A 20242-nucleotide genomic window follows, 5' to 3' on the forward strand; every position below is an offset into this window, starting at 1 on the left:
AATCTCCGTCAATATATGTTGGATCAAAAGAAGGATCAGGCCTGCAGAGGCCTCAGGGTACATTATTTGGGTTTAGTCCTTCCTGGCAGGCTTTTTCCTTGAGAGACTGGAAGATGTGTGGGCAAATATTCAAGTATTTGACTTTACTTCCAGCAAGGCCACCCAGCAAAGGGAATGCCAGGGTCTAAACCTACCAGGCCCCAGCACCTGCTTGGCCTCTACCGTAGGAGAGATGTGTGCTGACCAGCCCCTCCCCAGACATTGTGATGGACCCTCTGTGGTCCCACAGATGCATAGGAGACCAAGTGGCCTCATTTCTGTTCTTTCCTTCTGCAGGTATAGCCTTCACAGACCTCCCGGTAAGTACTATTGGTGGGTCTCCTCCCTCTGGGCTCTTGGGGGCTGACTGGGATGGAGCATGGTGGAACCTGCAAGTGCAGGGTGTGGAGCCTGGCCCTTTCCCCAAACAGGGATGTATGCTGTGCTGTCAGCTTGAGAGTACCAGTAGGGGTATCTCCTGGCCTTCCTCTCTCTCCAGCAGCAAGGCCTGTTCTTCCTCCATGACTCTTAGCAGGTGACAGTGATTTGTGGCATTTCCAAAGGCAGCTGGGGGGATGGTTTGGGTGGAGATGAGGGTAACTCCATGGCTCAGCTGGTCTGGGCCAGTTCTGTGTGGCTTACAGCCAGTGGACTGGTGTATATAGAGCATCGTTCTCAACTGTTAGGGAGCCTGGTCCTGGTGACTGCTCATCAGAGATTCCTAAGGAAGGCTGCTATCCTAGGGAACTAGGTCTGCTACCACACAGGGTATGCCCGAGCCAAAGAGGTGAGCTTTGTGGGGTTTTCTCTTCTTAGAAAAGGGTGAGGTTTCCTGTTGGCTTAGTTCACAGATCATCCCCATCTTCTGCACCCCAATCCTTCATTATTATGAGTCATCACAGATCTCATCACATGCAAGGCCTCCACCCAGACTTCTGGGAGTCTGGCTGGGCTCTGTGCGCCTGGCTGGGTTCTGGAAAGAGAAGAGGTTTGCTGACTCTGGTGATTGCCTTAGGATCTGGAGCACCTTTGTGATGCCCTGGGAAAGGCCCTTGTGATCTGAGTGGCCTTCTGAAGCCTAGACTACAGCACCCAGGATCCTGTTAGAGACTCTTAACTTTAGATTAGAATCCTTCTGTCCCACCTGGAAGGCCCAGAGAGGGGCTTTGGTCCTAGGCAAAGAGAAAGACAGGAGAATTCTGGTCGCAGCTAGGGAATGATCTAGTTGTGGAGATGTGACATGAGATAAGCAGACATGAATATAGCCAGTTGCCAAGTGCTAGGAAGTGTACGGCTGCTGTCAGGTGAGCAGTGTCACTGAGGGCGGTGACGGTCAGGGAAAGCTTGCTTGGGGCGGGTAGGCTTTGCCTATGGCATGGAGGTCTTAGGATTCAGAGCTTGTGGCAGGCTGAACCCAGCATGCAGTAAAGACATAGGCTATTCAGGAATGACACATGGCCTGAGGATGGAAGGTGGAAGAGAGGACTGGCGCCCAGTGACAGTGGGGAGGTGGCCAGCAAGACACTGTTTGGTAGCAGCAGGGAGCCACAGGAAACAGTGAGTGAGGGAGTGATCTGGCAAAAGTTGGCCATGACAGGGGATAGAGGGAAAGCAAGGAGCCCCACCACCCATGGAGGGATGTGGCCACACCTCACTAGCCAGAAGATCCTCCTCTTAGTGTGCCTTTGACAGGAGGGACAGTGGCCTCTCTTTACCCTTTGCCAACCTCTGGGGGTCCAAACCACCTACCCCCTTTGGCCAAGCTGTCTTCCTCCCCACCTTCCTTTTCTATCACCTCATCCCTTCCTGCCCTGTCATATATCCCCTTTTTTTGGTGGCAAAGGGATCCTTGGTCCAAGATCCTTTGGAAAGGAGCCATTATCCACCCATGTAGCAGGTCTCCATGGGCATCCCTGTAGGGTTGTGGAGCTTGGTCTACCTCTGTGTGCCCTACCTGACCCCCACAGTGGGGGGACCTTGGATTTTTGGGGAGCCCATAGCCTCTGATGCAGGCACTTTGAGCCTGGCTTGCTTTTCTTTTGCTTTCTGTCCTTAAGCTTTGGGGAATGGTGTCTCTGGTAAGGAGGTGGGCAGAATGTGACTCAGCCCTGCCTCCTTCAGCCTGCAATTCTTTCAAAAGCTGGAGTAGTGGCCTGCAGGAGCCAGCACCTTCCCTCTCTGCACCAGAGGTAAGGCGAGGCCCTGCTGCCCCACTGCCCTCAGGGCCCAACTGACATTTCATTCTCCTCTTCAGGCCAACCTCTACCCCACCGTAGGCCTGCAGACACCCGGGGAGATTGTGGACGCCAACTTTGGGCAGCAGCCCTTCCTGTTTGACATTGAGGACTACATGCGGGAGTGGCGTGCCAAGGTCCAAGGCACTGTGCACTGCTTCCCCATCAGTGCTCGGCTTGGCGAGTGGCAGGCGGTGCTGCAGAGGTGAGTTCCCCACTCCTGCCCTTTCCAGCCCTGGCCCATCACAGGTGCCTCACTCTCCCATAGGCCCCTGTACTGCTTCAAGCTGCTCTTATGAACTCCAGTGGGTAGTCATTCTTTCTGGAAAGCACCCTTGGGGTAACTCTGCCTGCGGCTGTCCTCCTTCCCTCTTACCAGATGAGCAGCTTCTGCTCAGTTCTCCAGATCTGTTCCTAATTAAGCCTTTACCCCCTCACCTGGGTTGGAAGGCTCTGCATGTAGTTATCACCAGCAGAGCTGCTTTCCTTCTCCAGATCATTTTGCAGAGGATGTACTAGGATGCCTCGTGGTCTCTTCGTCTGTGGACTTTTTTTGCACCATAGGGAGTATCCATCATGCTGTGACTCTGGCCTGAGGTCATCTCTCAGGGTCATCATCCATCTAAGTCCCAGGCATCCATGGCAGTGATGGCTGGAAGAGAATCCTCCTGAGGCCAGCCTATCTGGCTCTTGGATGATTAGTTTTCAGACCATCCTGGAAGCCAGGCTTGCTGAGAATCTGAAGGGAGGCGAGGTTTGGGTCTCTCTTCTTCTCGCCAGCTGCAGTCCTGAGTGAGACGATAACCAGGACCCACTCTGCCACAGGTGGGCTAGCTTGTTAGCTTGACTCACAAGGGTGGGCAGACAAGGGCTGGGCTTCTACTAGCCCTGATTATTGGCCTGCAAAGGCACCCAGGTAGCAGGGTCCCTTGGGTGGGGTGGGGTTGCACACTGGGTTCTTCGTGCAGTCTTCCTTTCTTTAAGGATGGGTATGGAGGCAGTTATAGGCGAGGGGTGAGGCGGGGATTATGTGGCCAGATCCTTAGAGCCACACTGTTTTGGTTTTAGCCCTCAGAGCTGTTGAGAAGCTCTTCCTTGGACAGCTGGCCAGTACAATGCCAGTCCCTGAAGCAGGCTTGCTGGGACAGGCAAGGGGAGAGGTGGAGCTGCCCCAGCCGTGTTGGGGAGGGAACAATACTCACAGCTTGCAGTATGTTTGGACGTGCGCGTGCGCCGGTGTGTGTTCGTATGTGGTGTTTGCCAACACCTACCCGCCTTGGTGGGGGGTTCGGGTTATTTCCTCTCTTTTGCTTGTGTGGGCAACCCTTTTGTAAGTAAAGTGCTTTTCATATTTAAGATTATTTTCTTGGCATCCTTTCAAGAAGTGGGATTAATGGGTCAGTGGACCGTATATGTTAGTGGCGTCTGACGTGTGCGTGGACTCCTCTGAACCATGTTTTGTCCAAAATGTTTGCCCTTGTGTTCATAATAGTTATCTTTATTCATAGTATAATATAAATACGTAATTTCATTATCAGAGGTTTATTTCATCGATAGTGCTAGGCACTTTCTATGTGTCATCTCACTTAACCCTTAAAACACGAGGAGACGCACAGCTGAACTTCTGTGCCTTTCACATTGGTGTTTGGCAATTGCAGTAATGGTGTCGGATACATGTTTACACCAAGGTACTCAGGTCTGTGGACATCAGGTGTGAGGGCTCACCCTTCTGCTCTCCATGTGTGTGCATGCCACACACGTGCCACCGCTGAGCCAGCTGCCAGTGCAATTGAATGGCGACTGGGCATTGAGCTTCTCCAGGCCTTTCCCCAGAGGCTGTGCTCCTATTGGCCACTTGGTTGCCTATTTCTTGGCTTCTTGGGCCCCTGACTGGGTGTTTTGTGGAGGGACTTGGGTCATGGGCTAACTCCCCATCAGCCTCTTAAGCCAGCACTCCTGAGGGCCAGGTTCGCCTGCTGAACTGGAATGCTTATGCTGGGCATAAGCTGGCCCCATGTGCTGGGGCCGTCTACAGAGGAGCTGCTGTATCTCTGGAAGGCACGCACACGGCACACATCGCCTCAGTCTGGGCAGCTCCTAGATCACTTGGCTTTGAGAGACTGTCAGCCATCTCTGGGCTTGCCACAGTTCACAAGAGGCAGCCGCTGCTGTAAGGAGACGGTACGTGCCTGTGCGTGTATTTTTGTTATCATACTCACCTGCTTGTGGACGGCATATTCCAAAGAAACTGCAGCCCCTCCTCCAAGCTGTGAGGACAGCTGTGGTGACTAGCTCCTCCCCAGCCTGACTGCATGAGTGCTGGGGTCGGAGGGGCGGGTGTTTCATTTTGTTGCAGCCTCTTTATCCTCCTTCTGTGAAGGTTGCACCTTCTCATGTGTAAGGAAGCCCAGATAGGGAGATAGTTTGTTTCATCAGGTGATCAATGAGAAATGCAGTTCTAGAGTGTCACCGTGAGCATTTCCTTTCTTCTAGCATGGTCTCATCTTACCTGGTGCATCATGGGTATTGTGCCACAGCCACGGCTTTTGCCCGAATGACTGAAACCCCGATTCAGGAAGAACAAGCATCCATAAAGAACAGACAAAGTAAGGTTGATTTTCCTCTCCCCTCTCCCTCCTTCCCTCACCTGTCCCTAACTCTGCTCTCTGGCTCATGCCAGCCTTGGGTAACCTGTCAGGAGTCCATTCAGCTCTGGTCCTTACCACCAGGAGACCAGCCCAGCCCCAGGCTCTGCTTCTGTCCCTCCTTCACGACAACACTGCCCAGATGGACGGCCTGGCAGCATGGGAATGAATGCCTCCGTGCAGCCTCCCTACTGCACACTCTGATGGCCCGGCAGAGGCTGGGGCCTGGCATGGCTGGATCCCCCTCCTCCATGCTTGCTTCCTTCCCCTGAATCCTGGATCCTACTCAGCCTCGTGTTCATAGTCTTCTGGAAGAGTGTGTTTGCATCTTCTCAGACCAATGTCCTGCCTCTGCCATTTACTCAGCCTTAGTGGTTGTGCCGGCTCCCGGCCAGAGGAAGGACTGAGTAGTTAGACAGGGAGAAGGCTGGCCCTCTGTGGCTGCTGTGGTAGCACCTCTCTCTGCGCCCCCCTCTGGTCCTGCATTTTGCAGACAACCACGGGAAGGAGCCAAAGGAAACTTTGTTAATGTACATACCGGCCTATATACTGTGTGTTTGGGGCTCTTTTGTAGAAGGAGGGTGTTGGGAAAGAGGAAACCGAGCCCAGAAAGGAGATAGGAAGAGGAGAGGCGAGTGAAGGAGAATGGGCGTCTGTGGATGTGTGTGTCTGTGTGTGCCTGCTTGCGTCTCTCTGAGCCTGTCGTCTCTGTGTATGTGCATGTGTCTGTGTCTCCCAGAGAAGCTACGCCCAGCCAGACAGACGGAAAGGGATCCCAGACTTGGGATCTACGAATGAGAGCCTCAGACCCAGAAGTCGCTCCCAGCAAGATGCACCAGGCCCCAGAACAAGAGCAAGATGCTGATGGCCTGAAAGGTGTCAACGTCAGAGATGCCATTATGAGGAGGATGGCCTTCTCTCCCAGCAGGGAGCATGCCGCAGCCCCTGAAGACTGCCAAGACTTGGGCCCTGGCCCAGAAACCATTGTGTTCCCATTGCCACCCCACTGTGAGGCCTGAAAAGAGAGAAGTCTGTCTGAAGAGGAGCCCCTCGGGCCACCAAGCTGCCTGGGTGCCCGGCCCCAGATCATGCTCCCACGGCCAAAACCCCTCCCCGTGCCCAGGTCCCTGGCGACTGACCTCCGTAGGAGGAGGCCTCCACATCTGCTCTCCTGCCTCTGCACTGAGTCCTGCCTCTGTTTTCCCCTGTTGTTCTTTGAAGACTCCCTGACACTTGGCAGAAACCAGGGTCTATTCTGGGGCTGGGGGTCAGGTTCTTTCTTTAGCTTCTCTGAGCATCTCAACCAGACATGCCACTCTGAGCCAGCCTGTGACCGTTGGCTAGTCCATGCTTGGGGCTGGTAGCATGCAGGCATGTGGCTGTGAAGAAAGTCTGCAGCCCCTCACTCACTGCCATACTCTTGCTCTCTGCAGAGATCCAGAAGCTGGTGCTGGAGGGCCGTGTGGGTGAGGCCATTGAGACCACACAGCGCTTCTATCCAGGACTGCTGGAGCATAACCCTAACCTGCTCTTCATGCTCAAGTAAGTTTTGGGCACCACCATCTCCCCCCTAACCCAGTCCCTCTCAGCTGGTGGTGGGAACATACAGCCCAGACCAAGCCCAGAGCATTGCCGCTCTGCTCCCTCTGCAGGTGCCGACAATTTGTGGAGATGGTGAATGGGACCGACAGTGAGGTCCGCAGCTTGAGCTCCCGAAGCCCCAAGTCCCAGGACAGCTACCCTGGCTCCCCCAGCCTCAGCCCCCGACACGGCCCTAGTAGTTCCCACATGCACAACACAGGTCAGCCACTCTCCAGAGGGCTCGGGGAAGAACTGGTGTGGAGAAGAAAGGCCACCCACATGCCCTTCCCTGGGCTGGGCTCAGGGCTCGCTGCTGGATTTGGGGGAAGGGAAATGGGACCACTGTGGTCATTCCTCGGGCCCCTTTATGGCAAACCGCCCCTCCTCTTGTGACTATTTCCTGGTTTCCAGGAGCAGACAGTCCCAGCTGCAGCAATGGTGTCGCATCCATGAAAAGCAAACAGAACCACAGTAAATACCCTGCACCCAGCTCCTCCTCCTCCTCCTCGTCCTCCTCGTCCTCCTCATCCCCATCCTCCGTCAATTACTCCGAGTCCAACTCAACAGATTCCACCAAGTCCCAGCCCCACAGCAGCACCAGTAACCAGGAGACCAGGTGCCTGTCCTACTCTGCTTCTTCCTCCTCCTTTCTGCTCTGTACTAGCTGGGCTCACTGCAACCTGTTCGAGTGCCACCCCTGCCCTTAACTGCCCACCTCCATCCCAGGTCTGGGCCTGGAGTGGTTGCTGCTGATCTGCCAGGGTCATTGGCTCCAGCTTCTGGCCCTGCCTGTGATCCAGCTGTCATTTTGCTCAGCCCTGACTTTCTCAAGAAGCGCTGCTCCTTTGGGGTCTGGCAGAACCCCGACTGGGTGTGGCCCGCAGACAGACAGGTGGAGCAGCAGAGATTTTAGGCTGTAAACTACCTGTGGCTTTCGGCTGCCCCCAGGCATACCTCAGGGTTAGACCTGAGTCTGGTGCCTAGAGATACTTCTCAGGGGTCTCTGGTCCCTGGGGCTGGGAGAGGAATGGGTGGAAGGGGTGTGTCAACTCACACAAAGGCCAAGGAGGGGAGAGCCACAGAGGCAGCACTGGGACAAGAGTTAGAATCAGGTGACAGGCCTCTGTGGATAGCTGATGTCAGAGTAGGGGCCAGGTGTTGGAGCCTGGTTTACCCACAGCGACCTGTGGCAAGCCTGAATGGAGGCCCAGCCAGGCTGCTCCCAACCATATCCACCTGGCCAGCTCCTACCTGCACCCTTCTCCACAGTGACAGTGAGATGGAGATGGAAGCAGAGCATTACCCCAATGGTGTGCTGGAGAGTGTAGCCACGCGCATCGTCAACGGCGCCTACAAGCATGAGGACCTACAGACAGATGAGTCCAGCATGGGTGAGAACCATGGCCTGGTATGGTGTTGCAGGGGTGGTAGTGGCTCAGCCTGGATGACTTCTGCCCCCTGGGAGCGGGTTGGCATGGGCAGGCTCTGTCAGCCTGAGAAGCTCTGAGTGGACCTGATCCACTGGCACCGTAGTCAGGAACGCGTGCTTGGAGTGGGAGGGCCAGTGGCCTGATGCCGAGACCAGGGCTGCTGCGTCTGAGGCTGGAGCGACTTGGTGAGAGTGGGCATTCTCTTGAGCACTCTAGCGGGTGGGAAGAGGGAAAGTCGAATCCAGACTCCTAGGTCATGTGCTAGGTGGACTAAAAGCCCCTCAGCTACGGATGGTCCACCTAACTTGGCCCCAAGGTCCCTCTTGCTGTCTCCTTTTTGGGGTCCCCTCCCCAGTCCTCCCCTGTCTCCTTACCCCTCACGATTTGTTCTCTGCTGGGCTCTGGGCGCAGATGATGGGCATCCTCGGCGGCAGCTCTGTGGGGGCAACCAGGCTGCCACAGAAAGGATTATCCTGTTTGGTCGCGAGTTGCAGGGACTGAGCGAGCAGCTGGCCCGGGAGTACGGCAAGAATTTGGCCCACACGGAGATGCTGCAGGTATAGAACAAGCCAGGCGCTCATGCAGAGCGGCTTCCCACGTGGGGGTGGGGACAGGTCGACTCTGGGAGGGCCTTGGGTGTAGCAGCGACAGGACAGAGTGGGCTCTCGTCAAGTCCACGATGGGAAACAGGACTTCTGGGATATATGCAGCCCTCTCTAGGCTCTGGGGAGGGCACAGTCCTTCCTGACCCTATGCTCAGGGTGTGTGGTGCCCTCACTGGGCACCATGCAGGGCCCTGTATGCCCCCTGGAGCCATGGAGATATGTATGTGTGTGGTATGTGCCACACTCTTCTCAAGAATGCCCTATCCCTTAGGATGCCTTTAGCCTGCTGGCATACTCAGACCCCTGGAGCTGCCCAGTTGGCCAGCAGCTTGACCCCATCCAGAGGGAGCCTGTGTGTGCTGCCCTTAACAGCGCCATTTTAGGTAAGTAGGTAAAACAAAAACAGAAGCTCGTCCGTGAGTGCCTGGGCTAGCCTACCTCCCCTCTCTCCCTGGGAACTGCTGATGTTTGTCCAAATCAGGGTAGTGAGCTCTGCCTGGGCACTCTCTGGTAGCCCATAGCACTTGGGCTTCCATGGCTGAACCTAAATCCTGGCCTCCCTCTGCCCAGCTGAGTTGGCTGGCTAGATCATGATAGACCCTGGCCGATGACTGTGGGCCTGGCCAGCTCATGGCTCTGAAGAGAGCTAAAGTCCTCAGGTTCCTGGCATGGCTGCGGGGTCATAGACTAATGCTTGGGACAAACACAGAGACACATGAACACTGTTCCCAGAGATTCTGTCCACTGCCCCAACTTTCTGCTCTCAAGGGAACTTTGATCTAGGCCAACTCCTGGGCAAAGCAGTGACCAGGCCTTGTTTCTCCTCCACAGAGTCTCAGAACCTGCCAAAACAGCCCCCTCTGATGCTCGCCCTGGGTCAGGCATCTGAATGTCTACGGCTCATGGCCCGAGCGGGCCTGGGATCTTGCTCCTTTGCCAGAGTCGACGACTACTTGCACTAGCTGACCACGCTGGCTGGCCCCACCTGGCCCTTCTCAGCCCCTCTCTAGCCAGAGCTAGAGCAGCCCTGCCCTCCATAGGCATCTGGCGCAGGGACCTAGAAGCCATGGGCAGAGTCCATTCCTCCTGCCTGGCCTTCCCCATTCCCTTTCCTGTCTTCCTTTTCTTTCCCTTTCCCTTTCCTTCCTTCCCTTCCTTGCCATCCCTCCCTCTCCGCCTTCCTTCCTTCTTTCTTCCTTCCTTCCTTCTTTCCTTTTTCCTTTCCTTCCTCCCCCTACCCCTGCCCTCAGTCTTTCTCTCCCCTTCATGTGCAGAGGCCTCTGACACAGTATTGGCTGGTTACTCTCATGTAGCGCCTTCTACTTTGAAAGGGGGGTTTTGTTTTGAGGAGGGTTTGGGTTTTTTAATCTTTTTTTTTCCTCCTGACTGAGCCACCAGTATTTATCTCTGGAGAGCTTGTGCTGAGCTGGTTTCTGCTAATTTAGTGATGAAGCCTATCCGAGTTGGTGATAGCTTATTATTTTCATAAGTAAAAAAAATGAGATTATATATATAAATATATATATTAAAAAAGACACAGTATTTATCGTAGTGTTAGTGGTCCAGCACCTCTTGGGTGAGGCTGTCCAGACACCATATGTTTTTATTTGAGTCCAACTCATTAAAAAAGAATCATCTCTGTCACCTCAGCCAAGTAATAAGTTTATTTCAGGCTTCCCCTTTGTTGAGCCACAGGCCCAGCTGCAGCCCAGGGAAGCCCAGTAGGCACTGGGGGCCAGTTAGTGGGCAGGTCAGGCTAAGTTGGTTAGCAGCTAAGAGTTGTGGGTCCCTAGGCCCCTGAGAGCTGGGCTGAGCGGAGAACTACAGGGCTGAGGCTTCAGAGAGGGGATGAGTTGGCCCAGGGCTATTCAGCAAAGCAAGGGAGTAGGGAGTCCTTGGCCAGCACATTATCTACCATTCTACCCTGCCTCTCACTGCCTGCCTTGCCCCTTTCTTTCTCTCCCTTTCAGCATCCTATTTTCCCTTGTCATTAAGATGGCCAAATAATTCATTTACTCTAAATTGATTGCCTGGAAACTACCTGCCTTTGACCCAAGAGCTGCTGTGTGTCAGGCTGCGGAGAGGATGTGTGTCCATTCCAGGACAGAAGTCCTTGAGTACAGGGGCTGCCTTCTTTCTGCCTGGATCTTCACCGTCTCTGCACAGCTCTCATGGAATCAGTGCTTTCTCTTGAGAAGCTAGGACTTTGTGGAGGCAGATTCTTGGGCTGCTGGTTGCTGGAGGGGATGGAACTCTTGACCTACTAGGTCAGGCTTCACTGCAGCTGTGCCAGGCAGCTCCCTGCAGCTTGGCTCCGGCCACTCTTAGAAAAGACTATTATGAGTATTTGCTGGCCAGAGGAAGGGACCTCATGGGCTCTGCAGGTGTCCCACCAACTGTTTCAGATGGATCCTCACAGCTGGTGGGGCAAAAACAGTCCTGGTACTGCCATCAGGGAATCAGGAGAGGAAGGGCTGAGTTGACTACTAGGACTTGGGCAGGCCATCCGTGGAGAGGACTGACTGCCCAGGAGGAAGAAGGGAGGAGGCCTACTCAGAGGAGCACCAGGAGGGGTCGGGATTTCCCTACCTGCTTCAGTGAGAGGGAGCACACAGTCAGTCCTTGCAAAGAGGCAAGGCCAGAAATTGAACTTCTAGTCCATGCCTGGGCAGGGGCTGGGTAAGCTCCTGCTCTTTGGCAGTGGACACAGGGATGGTGGTATGGCCTGAGATATTCATTGCCTGACAGGCTCACAGCTGGACAGGAAAAGTGATTGAGTTGGACCAACTGCTGGTGACGGGGTTGGAGCCCTCGCCCTGTGCTCTCCCAGAGTTCTGCCTTGGGACGTGATCCTACGAGCTGCTGCTTTTTCTTGGTCCCCACCAGGGCTCCAGCTGGCACCCCAGACCGTGGCCTGTTGGGGAGGTGTTGTCATGTCTGTAAAGGAAACTCATCCTGTGCAAGGCTGAGGATGTCTAGCTCCCAAACCCAGAGGTTGGAAACATCAAGCTCCTAAAATGGCGAGAGCTGAGCAGGATTGGGAATTTAAACCAGAGGCTTTTGCAGCTGGAATGGGGTTCAGAGAACATCTACTCCACCAGTCCTCTCCTTTTACAGATATGGAAACAGGCCCAGAAGATTAAATGACTTAGCCAAAGTCACACAGCAAATTAGTGGCAGAGCTTGGACTAACTCATCCCTGGGGTTGTGCAACACTGTTTTAGTCCTGAAGCTAAATGGCAGGTGAGGGCTTAGGCTGGTGAGGCCCCCAGCAGTGTCTGAGCAGCTGGTACCTTCAGGGGTGTGTCAGGGATGGGGACGGGTGCATGGGCTTGAGTTGTGGAGTGTCTGAGAGAGGGCCCAAGAGGGCCTGGGACAGCTGTGTGCTGCTTGGGGTTGGGTGTCCTCCTGGCTCACTCTCAGTACCCATGGCCACCTCCCCATTTTCTGTGCCTTATCTCACTGTTTCAGCTGAGTCCAAGTTGTTTACTCTGTTCCTCTCCAGAGGGGCTCTCTGTCCCAGTTGGACAGCTTGCCTTTGGGACATAAGCCTTTGCCCCACAAGTCGTGGAGAGGACCAAAACCAAGCTGCTTGAGTCCACTATCTTGCTGATAGTTCAGGGCTGCCTGCCAGCCAGAGGAGCCCCTTATGCACACCCAGTCCTACCAGCCTGCTTTCGGGAGCCAACAGTGGGGAAGGCACCTGGGAGGAGCCCCAGTGAAGGGCTGGACCTGACCTAAGGGGACAGGAAGAAGACCTGGCTCTGTTGGGTTGTCCAGCCCTGGGGGAGCAGCCTTCCCTATTTACCTTTCCCCCTTGTGCCACCAAATGGTCACTCCTTCCAGAGTGGACCCTGGCAGACCCTGCAAAGAAAGCCAGAACCTCTGATCCTTACCCACATGAATCTGTGGCTGGGGGTAGGCCGCCAGAACAGGGACACCAAGAGATGGTGAAGGGGGGACTGCCCAGCCCACCCAGCGCCTTCCTACCCCTTAAGCAAGCACAAAGAAGATGAGGCAGAGAACTGTCAGAGCTGAAAGTTCCTTTGGTTGCTCACAACTCAGGTATGCATGCCATGTGGCAGCCAGGCAGCAGAGCCCTACTTGACCACCGGTCCCGTGCACCAGACCTGTGGCCAGTTCATGGACTCTGGATGTCTCAGGTGCCGCCTCTTTGCATAGGGTTTTCCTCCATTAGTAACTACAGCTGAAACAGATGTCCTCCACATTGTGCACACTGGTTCTGCCTTTGTCCTTGCAAGTTGATACTTGGCATTAGCATGAAACTTGTGGGCGTGGGAGGGTTTAGAGAGAATTCTAACACAAAACATCCTATTAAATTGTACTTGAGAGATGAAAAAACTCCTGTTGTATTTTGACAGAATTATTTTTATTAAAATACACATCCATGAGTAGTCATGAGTGTCTGGTGTCTGCTTTGAGTCTTACTGGGGTTGGCACCGCTTGTGTGGCTCACTCTGTCCTGGGGGTCTGGCCCTTACTCAGCCCACCTCTCAAGTTCCCAGGCCCCTGGTACCCGTCAGGGACCAAGACTTCAGGTGTTTGTGAGACCCGGAAGAAGACAGGCGCTTGGGCTTCAGTTCTTTCCCCGCAAACAGCTTCCTTCTGAGACAAAGGAAAAGGAGAAAATTCACTTTCAAAAAGGTAGCCACAAGTCCTTCTGTCCTCCAAATAAGATTTTTTTTAAGATTTTATTTATTTGGGGCGCCTGGGTGGCTCAGTGGGTTAAAGCCTCTGCCTTCGGCTCAGGTCATGATCCCAGGGTCCTGGGATCGAGCCCCGCATTGGGCTCTCTGCTCAGCGGGGAGCCTGCTTCCTCCTCTCTCTCTCTGCCTGCCTCTCTGCCTACTTGTGATCTCTGTCAAATAAATAAATAAAATCTTTAAAAAAAAAGATTTTATTTATTTGACAGACAACGAAAGAGGGAACACAAGCAGGGGAAGTGAGAGAGGAAGAAGACAGTCCGATGTGGGGCTTGATCCCAGGACCCTGGGATCACTCACCTGAACCGAAGGCAGATGCTTAACAACTGAGCCACCCAGGCTCCCCTCAGAATAAGATTTTAATGTAGTCCAAACACTGGACAGTTAGAGGGCTTCTGAGGCTTATTGAAGTTAGCTTCCTGTCAGTCTGAAGAGAAAGTACTCATGCTCAAAATCCTGGTTATGCTGTTTACTAACTGGGTAACTGGAAAATTAACCTTTCTCAGCTTCAGTTTCCCCACCCTTAAAACGTGATTTGGGTAAGAAAATAATAAATGAAACAAGATGGGATCGGGAGGGAGACAAACCAAACGACATTCTTAATCTCAACTCTTAATCTCACAAAACAATCCGAGGGTTGCAGGAGGGGGGGTGGGGGTGGGGAGGGAGAGGGTGGTGGGGTTATGGACATTGGGGAAGGTATGTGCTATGAAGTGTGTAAACCTGGCGATTCACAGACCTGCACCCCTGGGGCTAATAATACATATGTTAATTAAAAAATTTTTTAAAAAGTGACTAATTCTACCCCGTGGAGACAAAGAATTATAGCACATGTAGGGGAGGCTTGACATAGAGGGATATATAGGATATGTGTGCTTCACTTGGTTATTTTGTAGGACTATTACTCGACAGGACTCTCTTAGGGAACACTGAAGAGGGAAAAATGGAATGTTGGATTAAGCAAAAAGTCCTGGTTCCATAAATAAAGCCAGAGTACCTTTAATTTCTCTCTAGACTAGTGGTTTCTACAGGGAGTGATTTTGCCCCCCCACCCTGGGAACATTTGGCAGTGACTCAAGATATTTTTGGTAGGCCAGGGATGCTATAAACATCCTACAATGCATAGACAGCACCCCACAACAAAGAATTATCAGGCTCAGACTGTCAACAGTGCCCCTGTTGAAAAACCCTGTTCCAGAATGAATCTTGAGATGGTAACAAACATCAAACACAAGCGCATTTTGAGTCTGCATGGCTGTTCAGAATCCGGGGGAAAAGATTAAGGGGATTAAAACCTCATAAGAGGGAGATTAGAGGTTACCATCTCTCATCACTCTTGGAGACTTCCTTGCTCCGAAGGTGGCAGCAGTGGCAGGAAGTCCTGTCTCCTTCCAAACCAGGGATAGCATTGCTGGCCACCAGTTCTCAGCAAGAACAATTGCCTCAGCTCAACTGACATGTTGAGCTGTGACATGTCATCACAAGCTGCTCTGGAACGATGGCTGGTACACCATTCTAATACTAGCTGAGTGGGGGTCCAGACTCCCACCAGGAGTCAGAATAGCAGAGGAGAGGCTCCCCCTGACGAAATAACCCCTAATCCTACATCTCCTACATAGCCTACTTTACATAGCTAAGGATTATAGGTGACAGGTTTCATTACTCTGGCAGAGTAATGGTGAAGTAAAGAGCAGTCTTGTTACAAAATGGTATTTACTTGAGACACAGACTCCAGTAAAGAGATCTGAGAGACTGAGGTCACAATAGGTGCGCTAACATTTAAGGAACAACCAAAGAACATGCAGAGGAAGAAAAGCCCAGACAGGCACCAGAGAGCAGAAGAGTCATTACTGTAGGAGTCAGGAGGCCAAGAAGTCCGGCGAGTTCAAGAGAACTACCATTCTACAACAACAGTTCGTTGGGTCCAACACCAGACCCTCCTTAACTCCAGACCAAGGCCCACTACAGTTCCCAGAACCTCCTTATTACTGATGCAGGAGGGAAGGGCCCTAAAGAAGCAGAGGCTTTTGTACCTTCGACCAGCCGCCTCCACCGCCGGAAATAAAGGACTAACCCCTCGGTTAACCCACTTAATCCCCGCCCCCAATGTGCGAGCATGCGCAATCTCCGATCACGGCCCCTCCCAGCGCAGGTCCACCCCCGACAGGGAGCATGCGCAGACCTTCAGCCGTCCCGCCCCTCCCTTTCCAGAGCTCCCGGTTCCTTAGAAACCAGGCGGCGCGTACCCGGTGCCTGTGCGTTGGACTACGGGGCCCGCGCGTCCCCGCCAGCCTCCCTCTTGGAGGGCGGGTGGTGGCCGAGACCGGTCTAGACCCATGGTCTCCAGTGCAGCGCGGGACGGGCGATGCCAGCATGCCAGGTGAGAGGCGGGCCCGCGGCGGCGGGTGAGGATGAAGGAGGGCATGGCGCGGCAGCCAGCGGGCGTGACCGGGCCTCCTCCGCGGCCCGGCGCCCGAGGTCGGAGGCGGGGCTGCTCAGAGCCTGGGCTGGAGGGGTCCGTTCTAAATGCCAGCGCAGTCGCCGAGTTGGGGGGTCGCCCCGGAGTTCGTCCTCCCAGCCTCAGAAATAGGACCTATAGATTTGGTCGTGTAATTGTAGAATTTTGGCTCCTGGAAGGACCTCGGCCAAAACTCATCCCTTTACGGGACGCGGAAACCTAGGCTCCCCTGTCCTGCCCCGAGCAGACCCTACCTGTGTGGACTGACGCTTTGTGGACAAGGATGGGAGGTGTGGAAGCTTCAGACAAAGGGCGCTGGTCCATCGTCTTTCAGAGGGAGATGGGACTTTTAGAGGGTAAATCTTTATTTAAGGAAAGAGGGTTCAGGTGATAGATAGGAGAAGGGACACTCCAGAAAGTGCGGGTGGCTCTGCCAGTCACCGAATGCCCACAGGCCACGTCTCAATGGCCCTGGCCTAGCTTCGAACAAAAGGTGAGGTATGGTGTTCCCATCAAGACGTTATCACATGAATGGGGGAAGGAAATGGGGGCGCTGAGATCAGGACTTGTGAATGATTGTGTGAAGAGTTTACCTCCCAAACTGCAGCAGAATCTGAAGAATGGGAGAAGAATGGAAAAGTTTAAAGCTGCATTGGCTAGACAGCAAGAAAGGATATATATATATATATAAACCATCTTATAGAAGAAAGTGGGTGTCCTTTTGAGTATCCAGAACCGAGTTGGGGCACGGCCTGGAAGACCTTTGTAAACTCTGGGGCACAGTCTCAGAAGGTGTATGACCCTTCACTTGAAGAGCTGTTTAAATTAGAAAGAACACTTAAGACATGTTACTGAGATATGGAGAAGATGGTTGTCTTTAAGTGTTGGGGAAGCTAAATTGATTCTTCATAAGGAAACTCCTCTTCTTCTGAAAAGCTATGTACACCCAGGGAACAAAAGAGTTTCAATTAAGGCCATCCATTTTACAGAAAAATGTGGAGAAGTACTGGTTTTGGACTAGGAATTTAAAGACTGGACTAAGGTGAAAATTTTCAGCAAGACAGTTCTGTTGGTGGGCTCCCCATTTTACGGATAAAAATTTTGTTGTCAGGTTTTCTCTTACCACCTGGTTGCTCTACTTTTCCTGTGGAATGATCGATCTGGGTCTGATCAGTTGTTTTTATTTGCTAGGAAAATTGCTGTAGTATTACTAGGATCCGCTAGTAGCAGGATTAGGAATGACAGCCCCCCCCCCCCCCCGCCCAAAAAAAGGACAAAGATTTGTAATATGGTAAAAAGAAGTGTATAATTTTTAAAAAGATGGTCCCTGATTCTAATCAATAAAATCAATTTCTTACTAGCTTGATAAAACTAATTTCCTTCCTTCCTCTTTCCTTCTTCCTCCCTCCCTCTTTCTTCCTTCCTTCCTTCCTTCCTTCCTTCCTTTCTTTCTTTCTTTTTTTTTTTTTTTTAAAGATTTTATTTATTTATTTGACAGAGATCACAAGCAGACAGAGAGGCAGGCAGAGAGAGAGGAGGAAGCAGGCTCCCTGCTGAACAGGGCTCTGAGATCGTGACCTGAGCCAAAGGCAGCGGCTTAACCCACTGAGCCACCCAGGCGCCCCTCTTTCTTTCTGATAAAACTAATTTTCAGGGATGCCTGGGTGGCTCAGTAGGTTAAGCAGCTGCCTTTTGCTCAGGTCATGATCCCAGGGCTCTAGGATTGAGTCCTATTTCTGGCCCCTTGCTCAGCAGGGAGCCTGCTTCTCCCTCTGCCTTTGCCTGCCACTCTGCCTGCTTGTGCTCGCTCTCTCTCTCTCTGACAAATAAATAAATTTAAAAAACAACAACAACAACAACTAATTTTCAATGTATATTTGATTTTGCAGCAGGTTTTCTTTCCCCCTCAGAATGATAAGATACCTTTAAAGAATGGTGATGTTAGGGGCACATGGGTGGCCCAGTTGGTTAAGCATCTGCTGTCAGCTCAGGTCATGATTCAGAGTCCCTGCTCCCTTTGCCCCTCATCCTGCTCCAGCTCTCTCTAAGTAAATAAATAAGAAATCTTTATTTATTTTTATTTTTTTAAGAGATGTTCTTCACTTTCTTTTCTTTTTTTTTAAGATTTTATTTATTTATTTGACCGAGAGAGATCACGAGTAGGCAGAGAAGCAGGCAGGGGGGTGGGTCGCAGGCTCCCTGCTGAACAGAGAGAGCCCGATGCGGGCCTCAATCCAAGGACCCTGAGACCGTGACCTGAGCCACCCAGGCACCCAAATAAAAAATCTTTTTAAAAAAATTAAAAAGTATGGTGATAATAATAGGTCAGATTAATTTGAGTAACAGAATTTTGTCTGAGGTTCATAAATCAATGCCATACCATATCTATAATGTGGCTGTGCATTTTATTGGTTTTTCTTTAATCTGCGGAAATATTTTGTATAAATACCTTAAGAGATATAATGGAGTATTATCAGAAGGGTTTGTAATCTATGGGGGAAATTGGCACTGTTAATCAAATCCTGTCAGAAAGCTTTATGAAGATCATTGAATTATTTATAGAAACCCTCATTACCTTAGTGCTGGCCCAGATAGAAGACAGACTAGTAGGCCAAAATCAAGGTAAGATGGAAGGGAGCAATTACTGTCTTTGGACCTGGGAGGCTGCTTTGAATGTAAGTGAAAATACTTTCTTGAATGAGCAGTTGAAGGAGATACTGCATGAATGTGAAGAGTGTGCTCCATTGATGGGTGTGCAATTTTTGAGCTCCTATAATCAGAAAGACATTTGCTTTCAAAAGAGAAAGCTGGGGGCACCTGGGTGGCTCAGTGGGTTAAAGCCTCTGCCTTCAGTTCAGGTCATGATCCCAGTGTCCTGGGATCTAGCCCCACATTGGACTCTCTGCTCAGTGGGGAGCCTGCTTTCTCCTCTCTGTCTGCCTGCCTCTCTGCCTACTTGTGATCTGTCTGTCAAATAAATAAATAAAATCTTAAAAAAAAGAGAGAGAGAGAGAAAGCTGGACTCACAGACTCTAGAAGTGTTTCTTTGTCGCTATAGCAATGAAACTTTTCACCAATAATTACTTAATATCCACTCCATTTTCTAGGGCAGCTGAAGGCAGTTATCAAATCTGACCTGTAATAAAGTAATCAACCGTATTTAACAGGCCAACATACCAGATAAACCAGTAATGCTAACAGGATCTACTTTCACTGAACTGATTTTCTAGTTACATGGTAAGAGGAGAATGAGCTGGAGATGCAGTGCCAGCTGACATAAGTTGTAACACAAATGTTGGTGTTCAGAAAACTTAAGAATCAGTCAGAGCCCACTAAGAAGTAGGAGAGGAGCCTTTCTGATGTCTGACAAGTCACTCACACATATTTATTTTAGGAGGTCCAATTCCAGGATAAATTCATTGTTGGAACTGGACAGCATCTAGGAAAAAAATTCAGATTTTATTAGTTTTAGTTTTGAGAATTCATATACAGTATTGTAAGGGGACATTATTTTTCTTAAAAGGTAGCAGCGTTAGGTTCCAAGAGAGTCCAATTATCCAAATTACTTGAAAAATTTAAATGCCAGGTGTTTTAACAAGTGGGGATTGAAAGATACTTGAAATAGACTTAGGCTCCTGAAAGTAAGAATTGGAAGAGATACTGAGAAAAAAATGAAAGCAGTAAGACTTCCTCCACTAACACTTACTGTGAATTAGCCATTAGGTCAGGAATGAGCTCACTGAAGTATTATCTCTTTAAACTGAGAGAAAAGAAATGAGAAATGAAGTAAATATTTCTATCTCACAGTGATGGGAATAAACACCCAGACAATAGAGATTAACCGTTAAGAAGGAAAAGGTGAATATTCCTGCATTACTTGAATACACGCAAACTCTGTTGTTAACCACTTGTTCTTTAGGTCCTTCTCTTAGAAGGAAAGAGTTGCAAGTAGGAGAGTTACCTTTGTCTTAGATACTGGCAGTTCTCAGAGTAGCCAGTGACACAATGCCACACTTTTTGGGACCCAGGATAGACAGAAATTGCTCTCCCCCCTCCCACCACCCTCCCACTCCTGCCACCTCTCACGGTTATTTGATAAGGGTTTCTATCCTATCCACTGTCTACCAGGAAGTATCAGGAATGAAACCTGCGACGAATGGACCTGAGTATCTAAATGCCGTCCTCCTTTCTGGCAGAGGGTAATGGTGCTGCTCACAAACTGTCAACTCTTAGTTTCTCATGAGAGCAGATAACCCCAAAATAGAACCGGAAACACTTCTACTTGGCTTTGAGATTTACCATATTTCTTTACAACCTCAAAATCTTTTATTATTTACTTTCACAATTACATTTTGCTTAGAATGCTGGTGAGCCTGGCTGGCTCATTTGGTAGAGCATGTGACTCTAGATCTCAGGGTTGTGAGTTCGACCCCCACATTGGGTGTAGAGGTTACTTAAAAAATAAATATCTTGGGGCGCCTGGGTGGCTCAGTGGGTTGGGCCACTGCCTTCGGCTCAGGTCATGA

The 20242-nt window shown here is 51.3% G+C and overlaps 2 protein-coding genes across 7 annotated transcripts in view; both read left to right on the top strand.

The window, feature by feature from the left end:
* RANBP10 (RAN binding protein 10) overlaps positions 1-12949 on the top strand; it is a 68463-nt gene extending 55514 nt beyond the window's left edge. For both annotated transcript variants that reach the window (XM_047711065.1, XM_047711066.1), the window contains exons 5-14: positions 337-359; positions 2294-2478; positions 4767-4879; positions 6352-6460; positions 6571-6719; positions 6911-7115; positions 7769-7890; positions 8341-8486; positions 8806-8917; positions 9366-12949. In XM_047711065.1, coding sequence (XP_047567021.1) covers positions 337-359; positions 2294-2478; positions 4767-4879; positions 6352-6460; positions 6571-6719; positions 6911-7115; positions 7769-7890; positions 8341-8486; positions 8806-8917; positions 9366-9496 — 1295 coding nt within the window. In that variant the 3' untranslated portion in view covers positions 9497-12949. The remainder of the gene's footprint in view (positions 1-336; positions 360-2293; positions 2479-4766; positions 4880-6351; positions 6461-6570; positions 6720-6910; positions 7116-7768; positions 7891-8340; positions 8487-8805; positions 8918-9365) is intronic.
* Positions 12950-15424: 2475 nt separating this feature from the next.
* Positions 15425-20242, top strand: part of GFOD2 (glucose-fructose oxidoreductase domain containing 2) — a 39075-nt gene continuing 34257 nt past the window's right edge. For 2 of the 5 annotated variants that reach the window (XM_047711980.1, XM_047711984.1), the window contains exon 1: positions 15507-15638. Coding sequence is in view for 1 of the 5 variants with exons in the window: in XM_047711985.1 (XP_047567941.1) it covers positions 15431-15638 (208 nt within the window). In the remaining 4 variants the exon portion in view is untranslated. Of the gene's footprint in view, positions 15639-20242 lie in introns of all 5 variants that reach the window. The other 3 variants (XM_047711985.1, XM_047711981.1, XM_047711983.1) reach the window with 3 other exon arrangements.

Source organism: Lutra lutra, chromosome 17, assembly GCF_902655055.1.
Source record: "Lutra lutra chromosome 17, mLutLut1.2, whole genome shotgun sequence".
Classification (NCBI taxonomy): Eukaryota; Metazoa; Chordata; class Mammalia; order Carnivora; family Mustelidae; genus Lutra; species Lutra lutra.